Source organism: Dreissena polymorpha, chromosome 14 (genome assembly GCF_020536995.1).
Source record: "Dreissena polymorpha isolate Duluth1 chromosome 14, UMN_Dpol_1.0, whole genome shotgun sequence".
NCBI lineage: Eukaryota > Metazoa > Mollusca > Bivalvia > Myida > Dreissenidae > Dreissena > Dreissena polymorpha.
Window position 1 is genome coordinate 5,784,724 of NC_068368.1, and position 17,945 is coordinate 5,802,668.

Genomic DNA, 17,945 nt, shown 5'->3' on the forward strand with positions numbered 1-17,945 from the left:
AAGTCTTAATTGAAATATCAATTTCAAGACTGAAATACAAAAAGAGCCTCAAATAAAGTGTGAGCATTCTCACCCCTATACATTGAGTAACATCAAATCTTGGCGCTGCCTCGCAAATGTAGTTCTCGATGTGACCTTCCATCACCATAGCAATAGGGTCCTCCATGGTTACCAGGTGATTGCTAGGCGCTGGAAGCTTGAGTAGGTGTCGAACTTTGCCACGAAGTTCCTGCAGACATTGCTGGGTGGAGCGAAATGCAAGCTGCAAATGTTATATGGAGGATATATTTTTTAGCTCACCTGAGCACAACGTGCTCATGGTGAGCTTTTGTGATTGCCGTTTGTCCGTCGTGTGTCGTCCATCATGCGGCTTCAACATTTGCCTTGTTAACTCTCTAGAGGCCACATTTAATGTCCAATCTTCATGAAATTTGGTCAGAAGATTGGTCTCAATGATATCTTGAATGAGTTCAAAAATGGTTACATTTGCTTGAACAACATGGCTGCCAAGGGGCGAGGCATTTTTCCTTATATGGCTTTATATGGCTATAGTTAAATCTTTTTAACACTCTAGAGGCCACATTTATTTTCTGATTTTCATGGTTAGAAGATTCATCCCAATAATATCTTGAACGAGTTCGTAAATGATGCCGGTTGGTTGAAAAACATGGCCGCCAGGGGCGGGGTATTTTTCCTGATATGGCTATGTTAAAACCTTGTTAAAGGGGCCTTTTCACAGATTTTGGCATTTTTTTAACTTATTCATTAAATGCTTTATATTGATAAATGTAAACATTGGATCGTAAAAGCTCCAGTAAAAAATCAAGAATAAAATTAAAAAAAGGAAAAGAACATTGCCCGGAGCAGGTTTCGAACCAGTGATCCCTGGAGTCCTGCCAGAGTCCTGAAGTAAAAACGCTTTAACCTACTGAGCTATTCCGCCGGGTACACATGCTAAACGTATTTTATACGTTATATAAGCAATCTTCGTAGTTTCACAAAATTTAACGACAAAAACAGAACTCTCCAAATTATTCAATCGTTTCGCGTTGCAACGCTTTATAATTTTTAGGTTTTAAAATCGTCAAAAGATGCATATAATGGCTATATTAGAGCATGGTAAATGTTCAGTATTACTGTTTCCTCACAAATATCATAACCAAAACGAAAATTTGCGAATCTGAAACAACTTTTTTCAATTTTGTCAATTTACCAAAGCGTGAAAAGATCCCTTTAACACTCTAGAGGTCACATTTATTTTCCGATCTTTATGAAACTTGCTCAGAAGATTTGTCCCAATGATATCTTGGATGAATTCAAATATGGTAACCTTTGCATGAAAAACATGGCTGCCAAGGGGCGGGGAAATTTTCCTTTTATGGATATATAATGGCTATAGTAAAAACTTGTTAACACTCTAGAGGCCACATTTATTGTCTGATCTTCATGAAACTTGGTTAGAAGATTCATCCCAATAATATCTTGGAAAATTTTGAAAATGATGCCGGTTGGTTGAAAAACATGGCCGCTAGGGCGTGGGGCATTTTTCCTTATTTGGCTGTAGTAAAACCTTGTTAATACTCTAGAGGCCACATTTATTTTCCGATATTCATGAAACTTGGTCAGAAGATTTGTCCCAATGATATCTTATATGAGTTTGAAAATGGTAGCCTTTGCTTGAAAAACATGGCTGCCAAGGGGCGGGGCATTTTTCCATATATGGTTATGGCTAAAGTAAAATCTTGTTAACACTTTAGAGGCCACATTATTGTCCAATTTTCATGAAACTTGGTAAGAAGATTCATCACAATAATATCTTGGACGAGTTCAAAAATGATGCTCTTTGGTTGAAAAACATGGCCGCCAGGGGGCAGGGCATTTTTCCTTATATGGCTATAGTAAAACCTTGTTAACACTCTAGAGGCCACATTTATTTTCCGATCTTCATGAACCTTGGGCAGAAGATTTGTCCCAATGATATCTTGGATGAGTTCGAAAATGGTTTTGGTTTCTTAAAAAACATGGCCACCAGGGGGGCGCTGCATTTTTCCTCATAAGGCTATATGTGGCTTTTGTTAAACCTTGTTAACACTCTAGAGGCCACAGTTATTGTCCAATCTTCACGAAATATGGTCAGAAGATTTGTCTTATTGATATCTTGGATGATTTCGAGAATGGTTACGTTTGCTTGAAAAACATGGCTGCCAAGGGGCGGGGCATTTTTCCTTAAATTGCTATATATGCATGGCTAAAGTAAAATCTTGTTAACTCTCTAGAGGCCATATTTATAGTCTGATCTTCATGCAACTCGGTCAGAAGATTCATCCCAATAATATCTTGGATGAGTTCAAAAATGATGCCAGTGGTTGAAAAACATGGCCACCATGGGGGCGGGGCATTTTTCTTTATATGGCCATAGTAAAACCTTGTTAACACTCTAGAGGTCACATTTATTTTCCGATCATCATGAAACTTGGTCAGAAGATTCGTCCCAATTATATCTTGGATGAGTTTAAAAATTGTTTTGGTTGCTTTAAAAACATGGCTTCCAAGGGGCAGGGCATTTTTCCTTATGTGGCTTTAGTAAAATCTTGTTAACACTCAAGAGACGACATTTACTGTCCGATCTTCATGAAACTTGGTAAGAAGATTCATCCCGATAATATCTTGGAAGAGTTCAAAAATGATGCCGGTTAGTTGAAAGACATGGCTGCCAGGGGGCGGGGCATTTTTCCTTATATGGCTATAGTAAAACCTTGTTAACACTCTAGAGGCCACATTTATTTTCCGATCTTCATGAAACTTGGTCAGAAGATTTGTCCCAGTAATATCTTGTTATCTCAGGTGAACGACTTTGGGCCTTTCAGGCCCTCTTGTTTCATCAATATTTCATTTTAAAAGGACAACTAGGGTTAATATAATAATGAATATTTAAGAAGATAAATGAAAGCAATCTACATTCATGTAAGTACGCATCATCTAAGTCAAAATGTAGGTTAAATTCAGACTTTTATTTAAAATGAATAGCCCAAGCTGTTACATGTTTGTAACTGAATTGAAATTTTAAACACATACAACAGTTAAATGCTTATTCATTGATTTACACTACTTCTTTTTTGAGAAGATATACAAACTCAAGACCTCAGTTGTTCACAAGCAGTCCTTTCCAATTTTAACAGAAATCATCTGATAATTGGCCAACAGTGCTCTTTACAGGTATACCGAATTTAAATTGCAAAGTAATAACATGTTGCATTTTCAAGTTAGACAACTCTATAAAAACTTACAACAATTACAGAGAAGAGTATCTTCCCCTTAAGAGAATGCACTTCCTTTAAAGCCTCCAGACTGTCCAGTGCCTCAAGAGCAAATTGCCGATCGTCTTCATAAAGGCGTTGATAATGCGCAACGAGCATTGACACCCTCTCAGCATTGTGCACGCTTGGATTGAAGGAGTTTAACTGCATCTGGAGCTCAGCTAATCTGTAACACGTGAATTCATAGTTTTTGTAGTGAATGGAGAGAAATTACATATCTTAGGAAACATTGATGTTAGGTGGCTAAAGAAACTTACGCAAACAGGTTTTATAGTCCTAACTTTACTTGTTCTCATAATGTCGTGTGAGTCTGAAAAAATAGAAGGGCATTGCAGACACTGATACCCACACACCAAAAATGTGGACACACACAAATTCACTATATATTCTACAGTAGACAAAAAGACACAGAGCTCAAATTGGTTGCAGTTTTTTCCATAATGATCATCTACATACTCAGCTGTGAAAGGTTGAGCAAAATCAGCCAAGCAGTAAGAGTAGTTGACCACACACAAGCAGATGACTCGTGCTCTGTGAAAAGAGGGGTTTAATGCATGTGCGTAAAGTGTCGCCCCCTTTTCGTCGACGCTTTCCGTCTGAACTTGATATTTGCTAAGAAGAGACTTTTTTTAAACAAACAATATTATTAAAGCGGAAAGTGTCCTCCCTGCATACTGCACAGGCTTATCTGGGACGGTACTTTACACACATGCATTAAACCCCCTTTTCACAGTGCACGGCTCATATCTTCTATTCACTATTGTTTAACAGACCTAACAATTTATTTTTCATCAGCCTAGATCTGATGTTCAATGTCATTGTTGACGCCTCAGGCACATTTTGGTATGTTCAAAAATGGACACCATTACAAACTTAATTTTGTAACTGATAGAGGGCTGACATCAATTATCCATCCTTAGAACCTTTTGCACTCAAATCAATCTCTGTACCCACCGTTCACTGCATTCATGGTGGGTTCACCAACATTCATTGTCTAGCCACAGGAACTATCCATTAAACACGTGACATTATTTGAACAATTATACTTCTTCAAATAGATTACCAGTCTATATTTCTGATTTTGAAAACAGTCTGTTAAAGAAAGCCTGTTGAATGTACATGTAGTTTTATATTTTGTATTAACTAATTTATATTCTGACCTGATCCCACCTGAAATTCAATGTTTTTTAATGTTGACCCGCCTAACCAAGCCAAAGATATGTTTAAAACTATTTTAGCCCTCCTTTTTGGTATTTTCAATGTAAAACAAGAGTTGTGTTTGTCAGAAAAACAATGCCCCCTATTGCGCCGCTTTGAAGCCATATATTTGACTTTTGACCTTGAAGGATGACCTTGACCTTTCACCACTCAAAATGTGCAACTCCATGGGATACACATGCATGCCAAATATCAAGTTGCTATCTTCAATATTGCCAAAGTTATGACCAAGGTTAAAGTTTTGGGACACACACAATGAATGAATGAATGACTGACAGACACTGATTGACAGACCGACAGACCAAAAACAATATACCCTCGATCATTCGATCCGGGGGCATAAAATCTATAAAACTCATGTCCTTACTGGTATTAGCCCATAATAGAAGTTGTACTATAAGACAACACACGGCATTTCCTCTACATGTATACTAATATAACTTAATGACTAGATATGTCTCCTGGTAATTTCCCTGTACTAGATATATTAAATGACTAGACGCTTATCTTCATTGGTGTTTCCCTGTAATAGATATACTTAACCCATTACCACTTAGATACGTATTATGACACATTTGTAGTCCCATAGAACGTTAAATTTAATGAAAGACCTTTATAACTTTATTCAAGTTTTAAAGGCTTCATTTCAAACTCTTACATACTGATGAGCAGCAAACAGCATATAAAAACCTGAACAGTCTGCATGTTACATGTACTTGCAGGCTGTTCTGGTTTTATGCTGTTTTCACATAGCCATTTTCACTTTGCTTTTTAAGTGGGAAAGGGTTAACAACTAGTCGCTCTCCTGTAATACAATTAGACTAAAAAACTAGATACATACTGGTTGAGGCATGTGTGTTCTCTGTCCTGCAGGTGGCGGACCATCTCCTGAGTCTTGTCGAGCTGTGCACGCAGTACGTCCATCTCGTGTTCCATGGCCTTCTGATCATCCCCCACGGCGATCATCTTGCCTGGGGACATTTACATATATATGAAGACAGATAATGTTTTTATTAGGGATGGCAAAATTATTCGAATATTCGATTGAATGGTCAGTATTTGAATATTGAATTGATATATTTTGATATTCGCATTTTTTTTTCAAACGTAATTGCCCTAATATTTAATGACCTGCGAGCCGCTTACTAATTTTCACCCGAAAGCTCTTGGGATTAACATGTTTGATGTGATGTTCTTCGTGTCAAACTGATAACGCGGCCCGTATCAGCGTTGATTGTGCAATGCAATATACACACTCTAAGAAAGACACTCAAACTGTTGTTTGTCAATGGGGTGCCAATTAACGGCTTCAATTGACTGGCGAATAAAAATTAAGTTTCTGTGATCATAGAATGAACAGCCATTATAATGTTTGAATTACTCAAATCGCGCATGGCATTAAAAAGGCGATGTCACCACCGAAAGGCTTTGTGTTGTAATTTGCATGACGTATTGATATGTTTTCTTTTTTATGAACGTACATGATAATGTTATTTTAAAATTTCAAATAAAAAAAAAATTCTATGGCATGATGTTTTTCCTTATATTTGTTCTTGAATATTTGGTGTACTTTGCATGCCTTATTGATATGTTTCTTTATATAACCGTACATGCTATAGTAAATTTTCTTCCACCCATCAGAAAGTTAAAGTACACAAATACATTGACATAATATCTATATAATTTCCTTTTCTACCAGAAAACATAAGATGCTTGTATACTAGACTTAATCCATACAGGTAATTCTAAAAGTTGTTATTACCAAATTTCATAGGCAGTGTGCCATTCTGAAAGTGGTAGGCCAAGTATCCATTGCTGAAGCCATTGCCTTCCTGGCGAAACGTCTGTCCGATGTGAATAATTGAGGGCCTTGTGCCTGAAAAATATTTACCCATTTAGTTAAAACCTATTTATTTTAGCTCGATTGTATTGAAAGCCACAGGCTTATTGAAACGCTCTTGAGTCTGTTTTCTGGGCCTATAACCAGTACTTAGTGTCTTTGGGGAAGATCTAGAGAATCAGGAAGATCAGGAATCGAACTCATGACCTCCCGATCGCTAGGCGGACACCATATTCATTACGCCAATGGGAACTTTAACCATATCTGAAATGAGTCTTATAAATATACAGCTGAGCATGCGCAGGAGAAATCCTTTCTGCTAGTGAGACCATGAAATCTTGCGTGAATTTTTAGCAGACAGCAGAGCTCCACAACAGATTGTGACAATGCACAAGTTGGTCTGGAGCTACATGGGCGGCAAATGACATAAGACCCTTTTTTGCATGACCTGTGCCATTTTTTATATCAGTGTTGTTTCCATGATTTTTTTTTCTTCGCAATAACTGCTGCTGCTGAATATGCAATCATTATCCAGTGCTGAAAATGAAGATTATTACAGTGTCATTATATAAAATGTACTTTTTCTAAATCTCGCATATTAAATGTTTATTAATTATTGTGTTGGTGCTCTTTTTAGAAAATGAATATTGATGAGCCAAATACCATTTATTAAAAAACTGGAATATAACAGATTATTAAATTCAATTTCAAAAAGTGTTAAATTTCATTCATAAGTATGATTATATTGACATTTTCTGTAATTGATGAACATTTTATGAAAAAGGGTTTATCACACAGGTCATCTTATAACGATGTTTCATCGTTACTCTTAAGAATTGTCGATTTCAAACACTGTGTATAAAATTTCTGTATAAATATTTCAGCAAATAAATATCCTGTTATTAATATTTTAAACTTCAAAATATTAAGTAAATTTAAATACCCATTCACCACACAATTAAAAATGTTAATAATCATGTATATTGCCATTATTGTTCTTATAATGTAAGTTGTATTCAATTGTGATGTATTGAAGAATAATACAATACACTTGTTCATACTTGTCAAGTAAAATCAAGCATAATTGAATTCAGACATTCCAATCAAGTCCTCAAATGATAATGTATGATTTGAAAATTAGTATACTATTACCCCATGTCATCCTGATCAGATGCCCCCCACATTACATATTAGGACACTGATGAAACCAATATATGAGTCTGGTTCTGAGAAAACTGGGCATAATGCATGTGCGTTAAGTGTCATCACACAGGCTTATCTGGGACGACACTTTCCGCCTAAATTGGATTTTTGCTAAGGAAGAGACTTTAATTAAACGAAAAATATCATAAAAGGGGAAAGTGTCGTCCCTGATAAGCCTGTGCAGACGTCTGGGATGACACTCAACGCACATGCATTATGCACAGTTTTCTCAGAACACAACTCATATATTCTAGCTTAAAAAAAACAAAGGGCCATTATTCTGCTAAAACTGGCCACCATAGAAATTCCTTCCTTAATTATTATCTACACAATATTCATCTGTGAAAATTTGGGTAATATCCCCTAAGCAGTTAGCGGAATTAAAAACAAAATTTTCTAATATACCGGTATATTCAGTACCGGAAAAAGATGTCCGTTTAGTCCTGATTTCATGAAGGGGGCAAATGTTCGAAGGGGCAAATGTTTGTATACCTTAATATTTAGGTCATTCAACTGTGAAAGTTAGAGATAAAACAATTAGATCGAGGAGTTAAAAACACAAGAATCAGGTTGTGAAAACTGACAAAGGGCTATAATTTTGAAATATTTCTCTCTGTAATATCATCTACACATCTAGGTTATTCAAATGCAAAAAATGACTGAGATCAACCTAATAGTTAAACATGATTTTAACACTTCCGAATGGACTGATGTACAAACATATGTAAAAGCATGCAAGTACAGATGAAAGGACAAGTCTTAAGCCTTCCATTTAATGAAGGACAACTAATAACTTTTTAACAAAAACTCACCCTAGACTATTAAATTGTTCTCAGGTGAGCTAAACAAATACTATATATCAATTAAAAGCACTATGGGAATCTATATTTAAAACATTTCAAATCAACCACACCATAACTGGTATTATATTTACCTTTCTAATACTAAATTGAGTTACATGCACCAGGTCACTATGTTACAAACTAACAAAATAACAAAACTCCAGAATTCATAAGGCATCAATCACCATACACTTTAATTTAAGGAGGACAAAATCACCATGGCAAACATTTTGGCATCAAATCTCTATTTGTCAAATTTAATTTGCCATGCAGTTTTCAAAGGCAAAGGACAAGGGTTGTTAAATGATTTGTTCATACTTTATATTCTAGATGTATTATTATATAAAGCGAATTGTTCAACGATTGGAAAAATGATAACTTCCAAAAAAGGTAATGAAACACTTTGAAACGATACATGTAATTTAGCAAAATCATGTAATACAGAGATAATCATTTAAATTACCATTTAAGTTCAAAAGCCTTCATTGTCTTGCGTTCGCTTTTCCCTTCTACAGACATATTTTTCTTGTATCATTTTTCCATGTTTATATATTTTTATTTAAACTTTTACAAATATTAAAGATTTGATAGTAAATTAAGTTAATGACAAATTTTTAAACACATGTCGGAAAATGTGTGAATAAGTCCCTTTAACCCTTTTCTAAACATTAATCAAATAATAATGGTATAATTTATTTTACTGTTTTAAATTTGAAACTAGGAAAATAGTATTATATGGATTAAATTTGACATTATTTGGTGCCAAAACATATCATTATACAGAACAAAATATAAAGTCTAATGAATATGGAAATAAAAACACTGTACATAAATATTCCACTATTCCGGTACACAAAATAAAAAGCATATTATAAAGTTAATTACAAACGTATCATGAGTTGATCTTTCAAACATTGCTTCTATTAATTCTAAGCATGTCTCAAATTAGTTTATTCATACTTTTATCAGTTTAATAAACCATGAAATATTAATATAAACTCCAGTCATGAGTTTTTCAGTGCACGGACAGTCTACAACAATAATGTATACATATTTCAAACAATTGATGACATGGCATATTTTGCACAAAGCACATGTACAAGGGTAATTAATTCACACCACCCATACAATCTGGTGAGGCAAGGTTTGTATTTTTCTTTATCCCATTTTTACAGCGAATTCGGTAGATTAAAGCCCCGTTGATTAAATATCATCCATAATCAATGGCAGGAAATGACGTCAATATTTCAACGAAATGACGTCATAAATCCAGCGAAATTATCCAGTCAAACTAATTTTGTTTAAACAAAATAGTTTACAAAATAAAAAGTGGGATAAATAGAATAATAGATAAGTGTTGATTATAGATCAGGTTTATCATGCTCGGCACGAAAACGAAAAAGCACTCGCCAAGGCTCGTGCTTTTTGTTTTCTAAGCCTCGCATGATAAACCTGATTTATAATCAACACTAACCTATTATTCTCTATATAAAATGTCAGTTAGGGCTCAGTTTTAAATTGGACAAATTAAAACACAAGGACTGATATAGGAATCATGCAAGTGCTTGACAGAAAAGAAGATGCAACTATTAAGAAATTTTGGAACAGCATGTAAACCTGATAATTCCAAACAAGTTCAGCTTTATAAATTCTAAAGAAGCTTAACTATTTCAGTGCTGGAACCGAACTTTGAAGGCCTTTGCAAACAGTTTGGATCCAGGTGAGACGCCACAGAACGTGGCGTCTCATCAGGATCCAAACTGTTTGCTATTCTGATAGTATTCTTTGAAAAAAATCGAAGAAAATGCTAATTTTAGAAATTTAGCAGACAACATTTTAGCAGACGACAAATTTCCCAGCATGCAAAGGGTTAAAATGACCTAAATCTGTATTTTTTCTTCGATAAAAACAACAACTTAAGTGTATAATAACATATACATGGCCTCATGATTTTGATTTAGCTTTAGATAAATATTCTTAATACATACTGCTTGAAAGTGTACCTAAAGTCCATTGTATTTACATGCTTTGAATAAGATACATCAAGCACGTGCATTAATTGGTTATTAAAAGCGTGTAATTTCCCTCCACTGTGCTATATGAGTCTGAAAAACATATATTTATAGTTTCCATAGAAACCAGACCTGCTGAAAATGATCTTCCTTTGAGTTGCCGATGTCTTCTGCTTGTACTGCCCCCTGAATATGGCATAATTAATGAACATGTTGTTACATAACATACAAAATCCCCATGGTAAAAAATACTTAAGTAATTAAACTTTGCAGACATTCTTAAGAAGGACCATCTTAAAACCAAAATACAACAAATCTGCATCAATCCATCAGTCAAATGATCATGATTTTGTAAATTAATCAATTGTATAGTTTTTATACGTGTTAAAGCTTTTGGAGTAAATTGAGAAAGTTCTTCTCAAGATATTTTCCAAGCATATAGTAAAGTTTATCTTTCATTTGAGCCATGCCCTTTGATAATATAGACATTTTTTTAACAAAACAAAATTTTCCTTGAAATTAACATCATTTTCTTTCATAACAACTGATGTCTCCTTTTTTGAAAGCATAATGTTAATTTTCAAGGGCTTTTGAAAACTTTCCATTAAAGAAATTGTAATTGTTGAATCAATTCATACTAGAAGACCATGAAGGCCCTGAATCTTTCCCCTGAATTCACATTGCAATACGAGTGATTTAAATCTATATGTTCGAATTAAAAAAAATCACCATCAGTATGGATCCATTTTTAAATACATACAAGACCTTAAGGCCTTCTGGTTTAATGAAGAAGATAATTTATTTATACATTAATACATAAAAGGATAACAAGTCAAACCCAGAATGGGGCCAAGTTTGACTCATAATTATAATAGGTTCATAATTTGAACAAATATAAATGTTTACATGCCAAATATTACACCTCTGGACCTTGTTATTTTAGAGAAGATTTTTTTTAACCCTTTCCCCATCAGAAGTGAAGTCAAAATGGCTTTTGCAACCAGCATTAAACCAGAACATCCCGTTTTTAATTAAATCTAACTTTTAAGTGACTACATTTGCGTCAAAATAAGTATCTAAGGGGTAAAGGGTTAACTATATTTGTCTATATAAATCATTTGACCCATGGGAAGTTTTATCGCAGTGGCCTGATTTGAACACAATTTGTAGAGGACCACTACTGGTATATGATGCTACAAACTACATGTTAACATTCAAGAATTGCAGTTTCTCAAGACAAGACTTTTAAATTTTCAACTTTAAAAATATTATTTAAGCTCTGGCGACCTGCACTCACCTGACAATTTGAACAAATTTGAATAAGCGTCACCCAAGGATAATTTTATGAAAATCTTCAAAGCAGTTAAGGAGGTGTTGTGTAGACATTTGGCTTGTGGGTCATGTTATGCCTACATTAAATTAAAAGGTCTCACATTCAATCAGTTATCACAGGTTCTATGTAATTTTCTAATTTTCTCTTTAATCAGCATATGAATTTAAAGGATTAAACAGAGAAATAAGCTTTCTATTGAAAAAATATTTTCATGCCACCTCGACTGTAAGTGTGGTTTTTCTTATTTGTTTAAACTTTTTATTTAAAAAATTAATATCTTATTCAAATGCTGAAGGATTAATTATATACTCTTCAAGATCTAAGTATTAAGCAAACAGATGTTTGAACATTTTTGTTAATACTTCAAATTACCACCTTTATGACTAACTAAATAGCAATTTAAAGATCCAATAAAGTGACAAAAGAGGATTACGGCATTATTATTATACCTGAATATTAATCAAATCAAACCAATTCAAGGTATTTTCTATTTAAATTGTTGAAAACCTCTACGTTTGCTTAAGAAATTATACAATCTATTAGATTTGATATAAACTAATAGAAATAAGTTGAAGCTGCCACAATCACTGATGGAGAATATAATAAAAATTAAAAATATTGATTGAAATTCACAAAAACAAGAAACTACTTAATAGCTCTGCTTGAACTAGCATTAATGACTCATCAATGTTCCAAATTCACTGGTTTAGTCATTTAAAAGTATTCAGTTTGGTCAATTGGTCATCGTTGTGAAACTACCAATTTGTTGAAGCTTACCAATAAATCACTTCATTTCTTGTTGGTTGTTTGTTGGATTTTTTTGCCTTTTAATATTTAATAATGGTGGTCAGTCGTACCAACTCCAACCTCCCTGGGTAAGATGGTGTACCAGCACTATCTCGGTAAGTGTACATGCATATGCCAGTAACTGACAACTGTCCTTATTGAATCAGATGAAGGGTGAGAATTGCCGTAGAAAGGATTTCGTGACCAATCACCACTCAAGTTATGTGTCCAAGCTGGGGACTGAATCCATGATGCATTTGTAGCAACGGGCTCTACCAACTGAGCTAGCCAGACCACATAAGATAACTTTCTAACAAACAGTAAATTCAAAATCATAAATCATACCTATCTCTTTGCTATTGTTTTTTTTTGTTTTAATTATATGTATCTACAAGTTATTTACCTGCTTTGAGTGCGAAAAAATTGTTACACTGATGCCAATTATCTTTCGAGTTATCTTGTTTATGCTACCACAATAATCATGTATTTGTATGTGTATATGTGTACAAATCTTATGTAACAGTCATAATTTGTTATGTACAGCTATTTTTTAATAGAGGCATATAACATACTCTATATTATATTATATATGCTAAGATAGATGAACATACAAAAACATATATATATTATATATGTTAAGATGCATGTACATACAAAATCAGCACACTGTTCACTAGTATAAATGAAATAAACACAATACTGGCAAATATCTAGCATGTAGAGATTCTGAAGGCACAATAAATATTTATTTTATGCTTTCCGGTGGTTTATAGAGAATTATCAGTGAAATAAAACTGATATATCACTGTTTCAAATAGTGAAAAATAACAGTGAAAAATATCCATATTTGTCACTGTTTTACTGTGAAATGACGCCATTGTTTCGACGAAATGAATCATTATTCCAGGGAATAATGCGCCACTCGTGAAAATATTATTTTTATGATCACTGGTGAAATAAAATTGATATTCCACAAAATCCAACAAAAATATCCTTTATATATCATATCTGCAAGTACTTTGTTAATTATGACATAAATACATTAAAAATCTACATAATATGACTCATGATTACTTTGATTCTTTTGCACCAACATCAAATGACCTGGCCAGAATAAAACAGGTAATAATCTGTACTTATATGAAGCCTAATTATGCTGTCTTGTGTACAAGAGGACGGCAGTTTAAAGTGGAAGACTCAAGGGCAGCAGCAATATATATCATTGTTATAAAGTTGTGCACTAAAATTTGAATGAAAAAATATTTAGAACATTGGTTTATTACACATGAATGTGATTCACAAGATTGGGAAAAAAATACAAAAATACCAAGTTTCCGTAACGTTTTGATTGTGACCTCACAAGAGACTAGAAACAGAAAAGTACAAGAAGCTGAACTTGCCAAAAATAAATTAGCTTTCGTAACATTTATTTGTTATGAAAAAAAAAAAGTTTGTGGCTTTTTATATTCATTTTCATAATGTGGAATAAGAAATCTGAGAACCTCTGCATTAATATTTTATAGTTAACAGAATTCTATGATACATCTTCCAGTATTCAATTAAACAAATACATTTCATTTAAGACCCTTTTTATTTTAGCTGAATTGCATCAAAACCCTTGTGCTTATTGAAACACTATTGAGTATGTTATCTGGGTACAACCAGTAATCTGTTTATTTAGATCTTTAGAACGTTCCCAAAGTGACGGTTTCGAACGTGGGACCTCTGATAAAAAGATGGACACCAGTGAACACTTTGCAACTGTGACATCAATTAAATCAGTTTAATCCTTAGAAGTAAAGTGAAAATCGCTATGTGCAAACAGCATAAAACCAGATCAGCCTGCGAGTAACTCTTAGTCTGTTGAGGTTTTATGCTGTTTACTACTCATCAGTATCTAAGGGTTGGAAATGAAGCCTTTCAAACAGGAATATATTAAGAAAGGACTTAAATTTTATTTTCTAAAGGACTTCAAATGCGTCAAAGTGCGTTTCTAAGTGGTGAAGGGTTAAGCAGTTATTTGACATTTTGACATTAATGTGTGTTATAAATGGATGTAAAGTAATGTCACAGTTGGTCTTTTGTAAAAAAAACAAACACACATTAAAAACTAAAAAGGGAAGATGAGCAAGACTATTGCCAAGCAATAAAAGTCCCCTATCGGTAGCTATTTTAGAGAGATTGTTTCATGAAAAAATATGAAGAACTTTAAAAGTTATCGCAGGATCCACCATTTTCAGCAATATATCTAGTCTTTTTGTTGCCATAGCAACCAGAATTATTGACGTAGGAACAAAATGAAATGAAATGCATAATCTCCATATTGTCATCTGTCAATGTTTCAAGTTTCATGACAAAATATGAAGAACTTTTAAAGTTATTGCAGGATCCAGAAAAGTGTGACAGACAGACAGACAGACAGACACACAGAGCCCAAACCATCACCGGTAGGGGACTAATAAAATTATACAGTGTTAATTCCAATGATTTTATGAGTCATGTTCTTAATATAGATTCTGCAGCCAGTTTCTGAGCCCAAGTAACAAGAAGCCATGAACATTAAATGTCATAGGCTTAATGACTGTAGGTCAATCTTCTGTACTGCTACGCTTGATCAAAAGTCAACTGGATTAACATTAATTGATTATAGGATTATTAGGGTTGATTAGGTTTGTTCACCTTTTGCTGATAAATATTTATCACAGTCTTGTAAGCGTATTAAGTTAAACTCATTATGTTTACATCAACCTGCATAAACATGAACCCACGGCACCTCTAAATGGTATAACAACTGTTATTAAGAAATTAAGATTGATCCTTACGGACAATGAATACAAATTTCTTGGAGAGATATTCTGTAACAATTATTTATGTGGCCTACAGCAGTCATATAATGATCACATGGGGCCTTCCTTAATTCATAAGTTTGTTCTTTCCTTTGCTAAGAGCATAGGTCTTGAATTAGGGCCCTCTTATGTATTTCAAGAATTTATAATGGATGTGTCAGTCTTTGCAGCAATTACATATACTCGTAATTAGTATTGTATTTAGTTGAATAGACAACATGAAATAACATAAATTGATGGATAAATAAAACTACTAAATAACAATTTGGATATCACACAAATTGCACAAATTAATATTTAAATCAAAGAACACACACATTTCAGAGCTAATTAAACTGGTTCCAATGTAAAAATAAATAAATAGTGCAAAATGCATGTTTTCATGCTTTTTAAAAAACACATTTTACTCACTGGTAACCAGTTAATGACTCATTTTTCAATGATATGCCAACAAAATTCCTTGTTTAGATAGCAAGAATAAATTAAAAAAACATTTGCAATAAAAAAACTAAACAAAATTTAGTGAGTGCACTGCAAGGTACCCATGGTACAAATCAGATTATTATTATTGCTTTTTGTACATAAAGAGAACAAATCGTTATTTACTAGATCTATCGGCAGATCAACCCAAAAACATTTGTCCCATTTTTACAATTTAACTTCAGTAAATTTGGTATGTAACATCAAATTATGGACATTTACAATCAAAACTACCCCTATCAAATATATCAGTTTAGAATGTATTGTTTTAGATTTATGTTGCTAATTTAATATGACTCATTTGTTCATTTTCGAAATAAACAGCTATGCAGTTTGTATGATATCATTGATATGGATCTGCGCTAAACTATACTTACTATAGGCTGAATATACAGAAACACAGCTCAGTTTTGCGCTGAGCGATACGGGTCATTTCTTTCGAGAGTGTCCCTCATTTATGCAGTTTATATGATATATTTGCTATGGGTCAGCAATAAACTACACTAAGTATAGGCTGATTACTTGCAATATGACTCAGTGTTGGGCTGAGCAATACCAGTATTTTCTTTAAAGCATGCTCTCTACCTGACAAAGATTTGTTGGAGAAGATTCCACTACTGCTGGACAGACTTCTGACTCTATCCTTGTGCATGAGGGGAGATATGGTCTCATCGTCACTGAATACCACCGGCCCATCTTCCTCCTCCTCCTCCGTGAGAATGTCTTCATCTGTTACCTCCCTTAGAAGCTGCAACACCACTCCGTATCCTGTGACACAGAAGGAAATTAAGGTAGCACTACACAGTTCAATCGAAAATTTGATTAGAAAAGGCGAAATTGTTATTTTATAGTGATGCATAAGCTCAGGCTTTTAGACAGGCTGTCTGAGCACAGCTGGCTCGCTGTGGCTGGACTTAAAACACAATTTTGCCACGACTCTTGTTTTTCTGATTGTGTCTTTATGTTTGTTATTTAATATTAAAATATGTGACTTTAATGAAATAAACTGAGTAAAATCTAATCAATTTTGAACAAAAATGTGTTTTAATAGCTCAAAAGTAGTGTAGATTTTCATTTAGAGCATAAAGCAAATATTTGTTTAAATCTACATGTGAAATGGCCCCGACCCGCACCAACCCCCTTCCGCGCTGCCTTGCGGTTTTGCTGGCCAAAATCTAGGGGAAATGCCTGAAGCTGTATTTTAAAGGTTCTATGAATTTATTTTAAGTACCAGATTTTTCATTTTAAAACTAGACCCTCAGCCAAGGCTGTCTCCAAGCCGACTAATGAAGGAGATTACAAAGTGAATTGTGTGTATTTCAAACTTTATAAAAAGCCTTTGTGTCAAAGCAGCTTTATGTGAAGACTCAACATAGGTGGGAGCACCTCAATCTAATTAGCCTTTAGGAAAGTGAAAAGTTAGCCTTTATACCGTTAGGCTAAATTGAATTTCATTGACTAAAAATTTAAACTAGGTCACCTAGGTGACAAACTAGTGTACTGTGTAACTATAAATATAACCTGGGTCACATAGGTGAGAAACAAGTGTACCATGCAACTTGAATTTAATCTGAGTAACCTAGTTGAGAAAGAAGTGTACCATGCAACTTAGAATGTTACTTTAGTCACCTAGGTGAGAAACAAGTGTACCATGCAACCTAAAATATAACCTGTGTTTCCTAGGTGAGAAACAAGTATACCATGCAACTAAAAATGTAACTAGGGTCACCAAGGTGAGAAACAAGGGTACCATGCAACTAAAAATGTAACCTGGGTTACCAAGGTGAGAAACAAGTGTACCATGCAACTAAAAATTTAACCTGGGTCATGTTGGTGAGAAACAAGTGAACCATGAAACTTCAAATTTGACCTTAGTCACCTAGGTGAGAAATAAGTGTACCATGCAACTAAAAAAGTAACCTGGGTTTCATAGGTGAGAAACTAGTGTACCATGCAACTTGAATTTAATCTGAGTCACCTAGGTGAGAAACAAGTGTACTATGCAACTTGAATTTAATCTGAGTCACCTAGGTGAGAAACAAGTGTACTATGCACCATGTACTGCACC

The 17,945-nt window shown here is 34.0% G+C and overlaps 1 protein-coding gene across 2 annotated transcripts in view; it reads right to left on the minus strand.

Moving 5' to 3' along the window:
• Nucleotides 1-17,945, minus strand: part of LOC127858511 (uncharacterized) — a 34,865-nt gene that overhangs the window by 4,091 nt on the left and 12,829 nt on the right. For both annotated transcript variants that reach the window (XM_052395707.1, XM_052395706.1), the window contains exons 3-7: nucleotides 16,463-16,645; nucleotides 6,298-6,411; nucleotides 5,377-5,506; nucleotides 3,288-3,483; nucleotides 74-262 (exon numbers count right to left, since the gene is read on the minus strand). In XM_052395707.1, coding sequence (XP_052251667.1) covers nucleotides 74-262; nucleotides 3,288-3,483; nucleotides 5,377-5,506; nucleotides 6,298-6,411; nucleotides 16,463-16,645 — 812 coding nt within the window. The remainder of the gene's footprint in view (nucleotides 1-73; nucleotides 263-3,287; nucleotides 3,484-5,376; nucleotides 5,507-6,297; nucleotides 6,412-16,462; nucleotides 16,646-17,945) is intronic.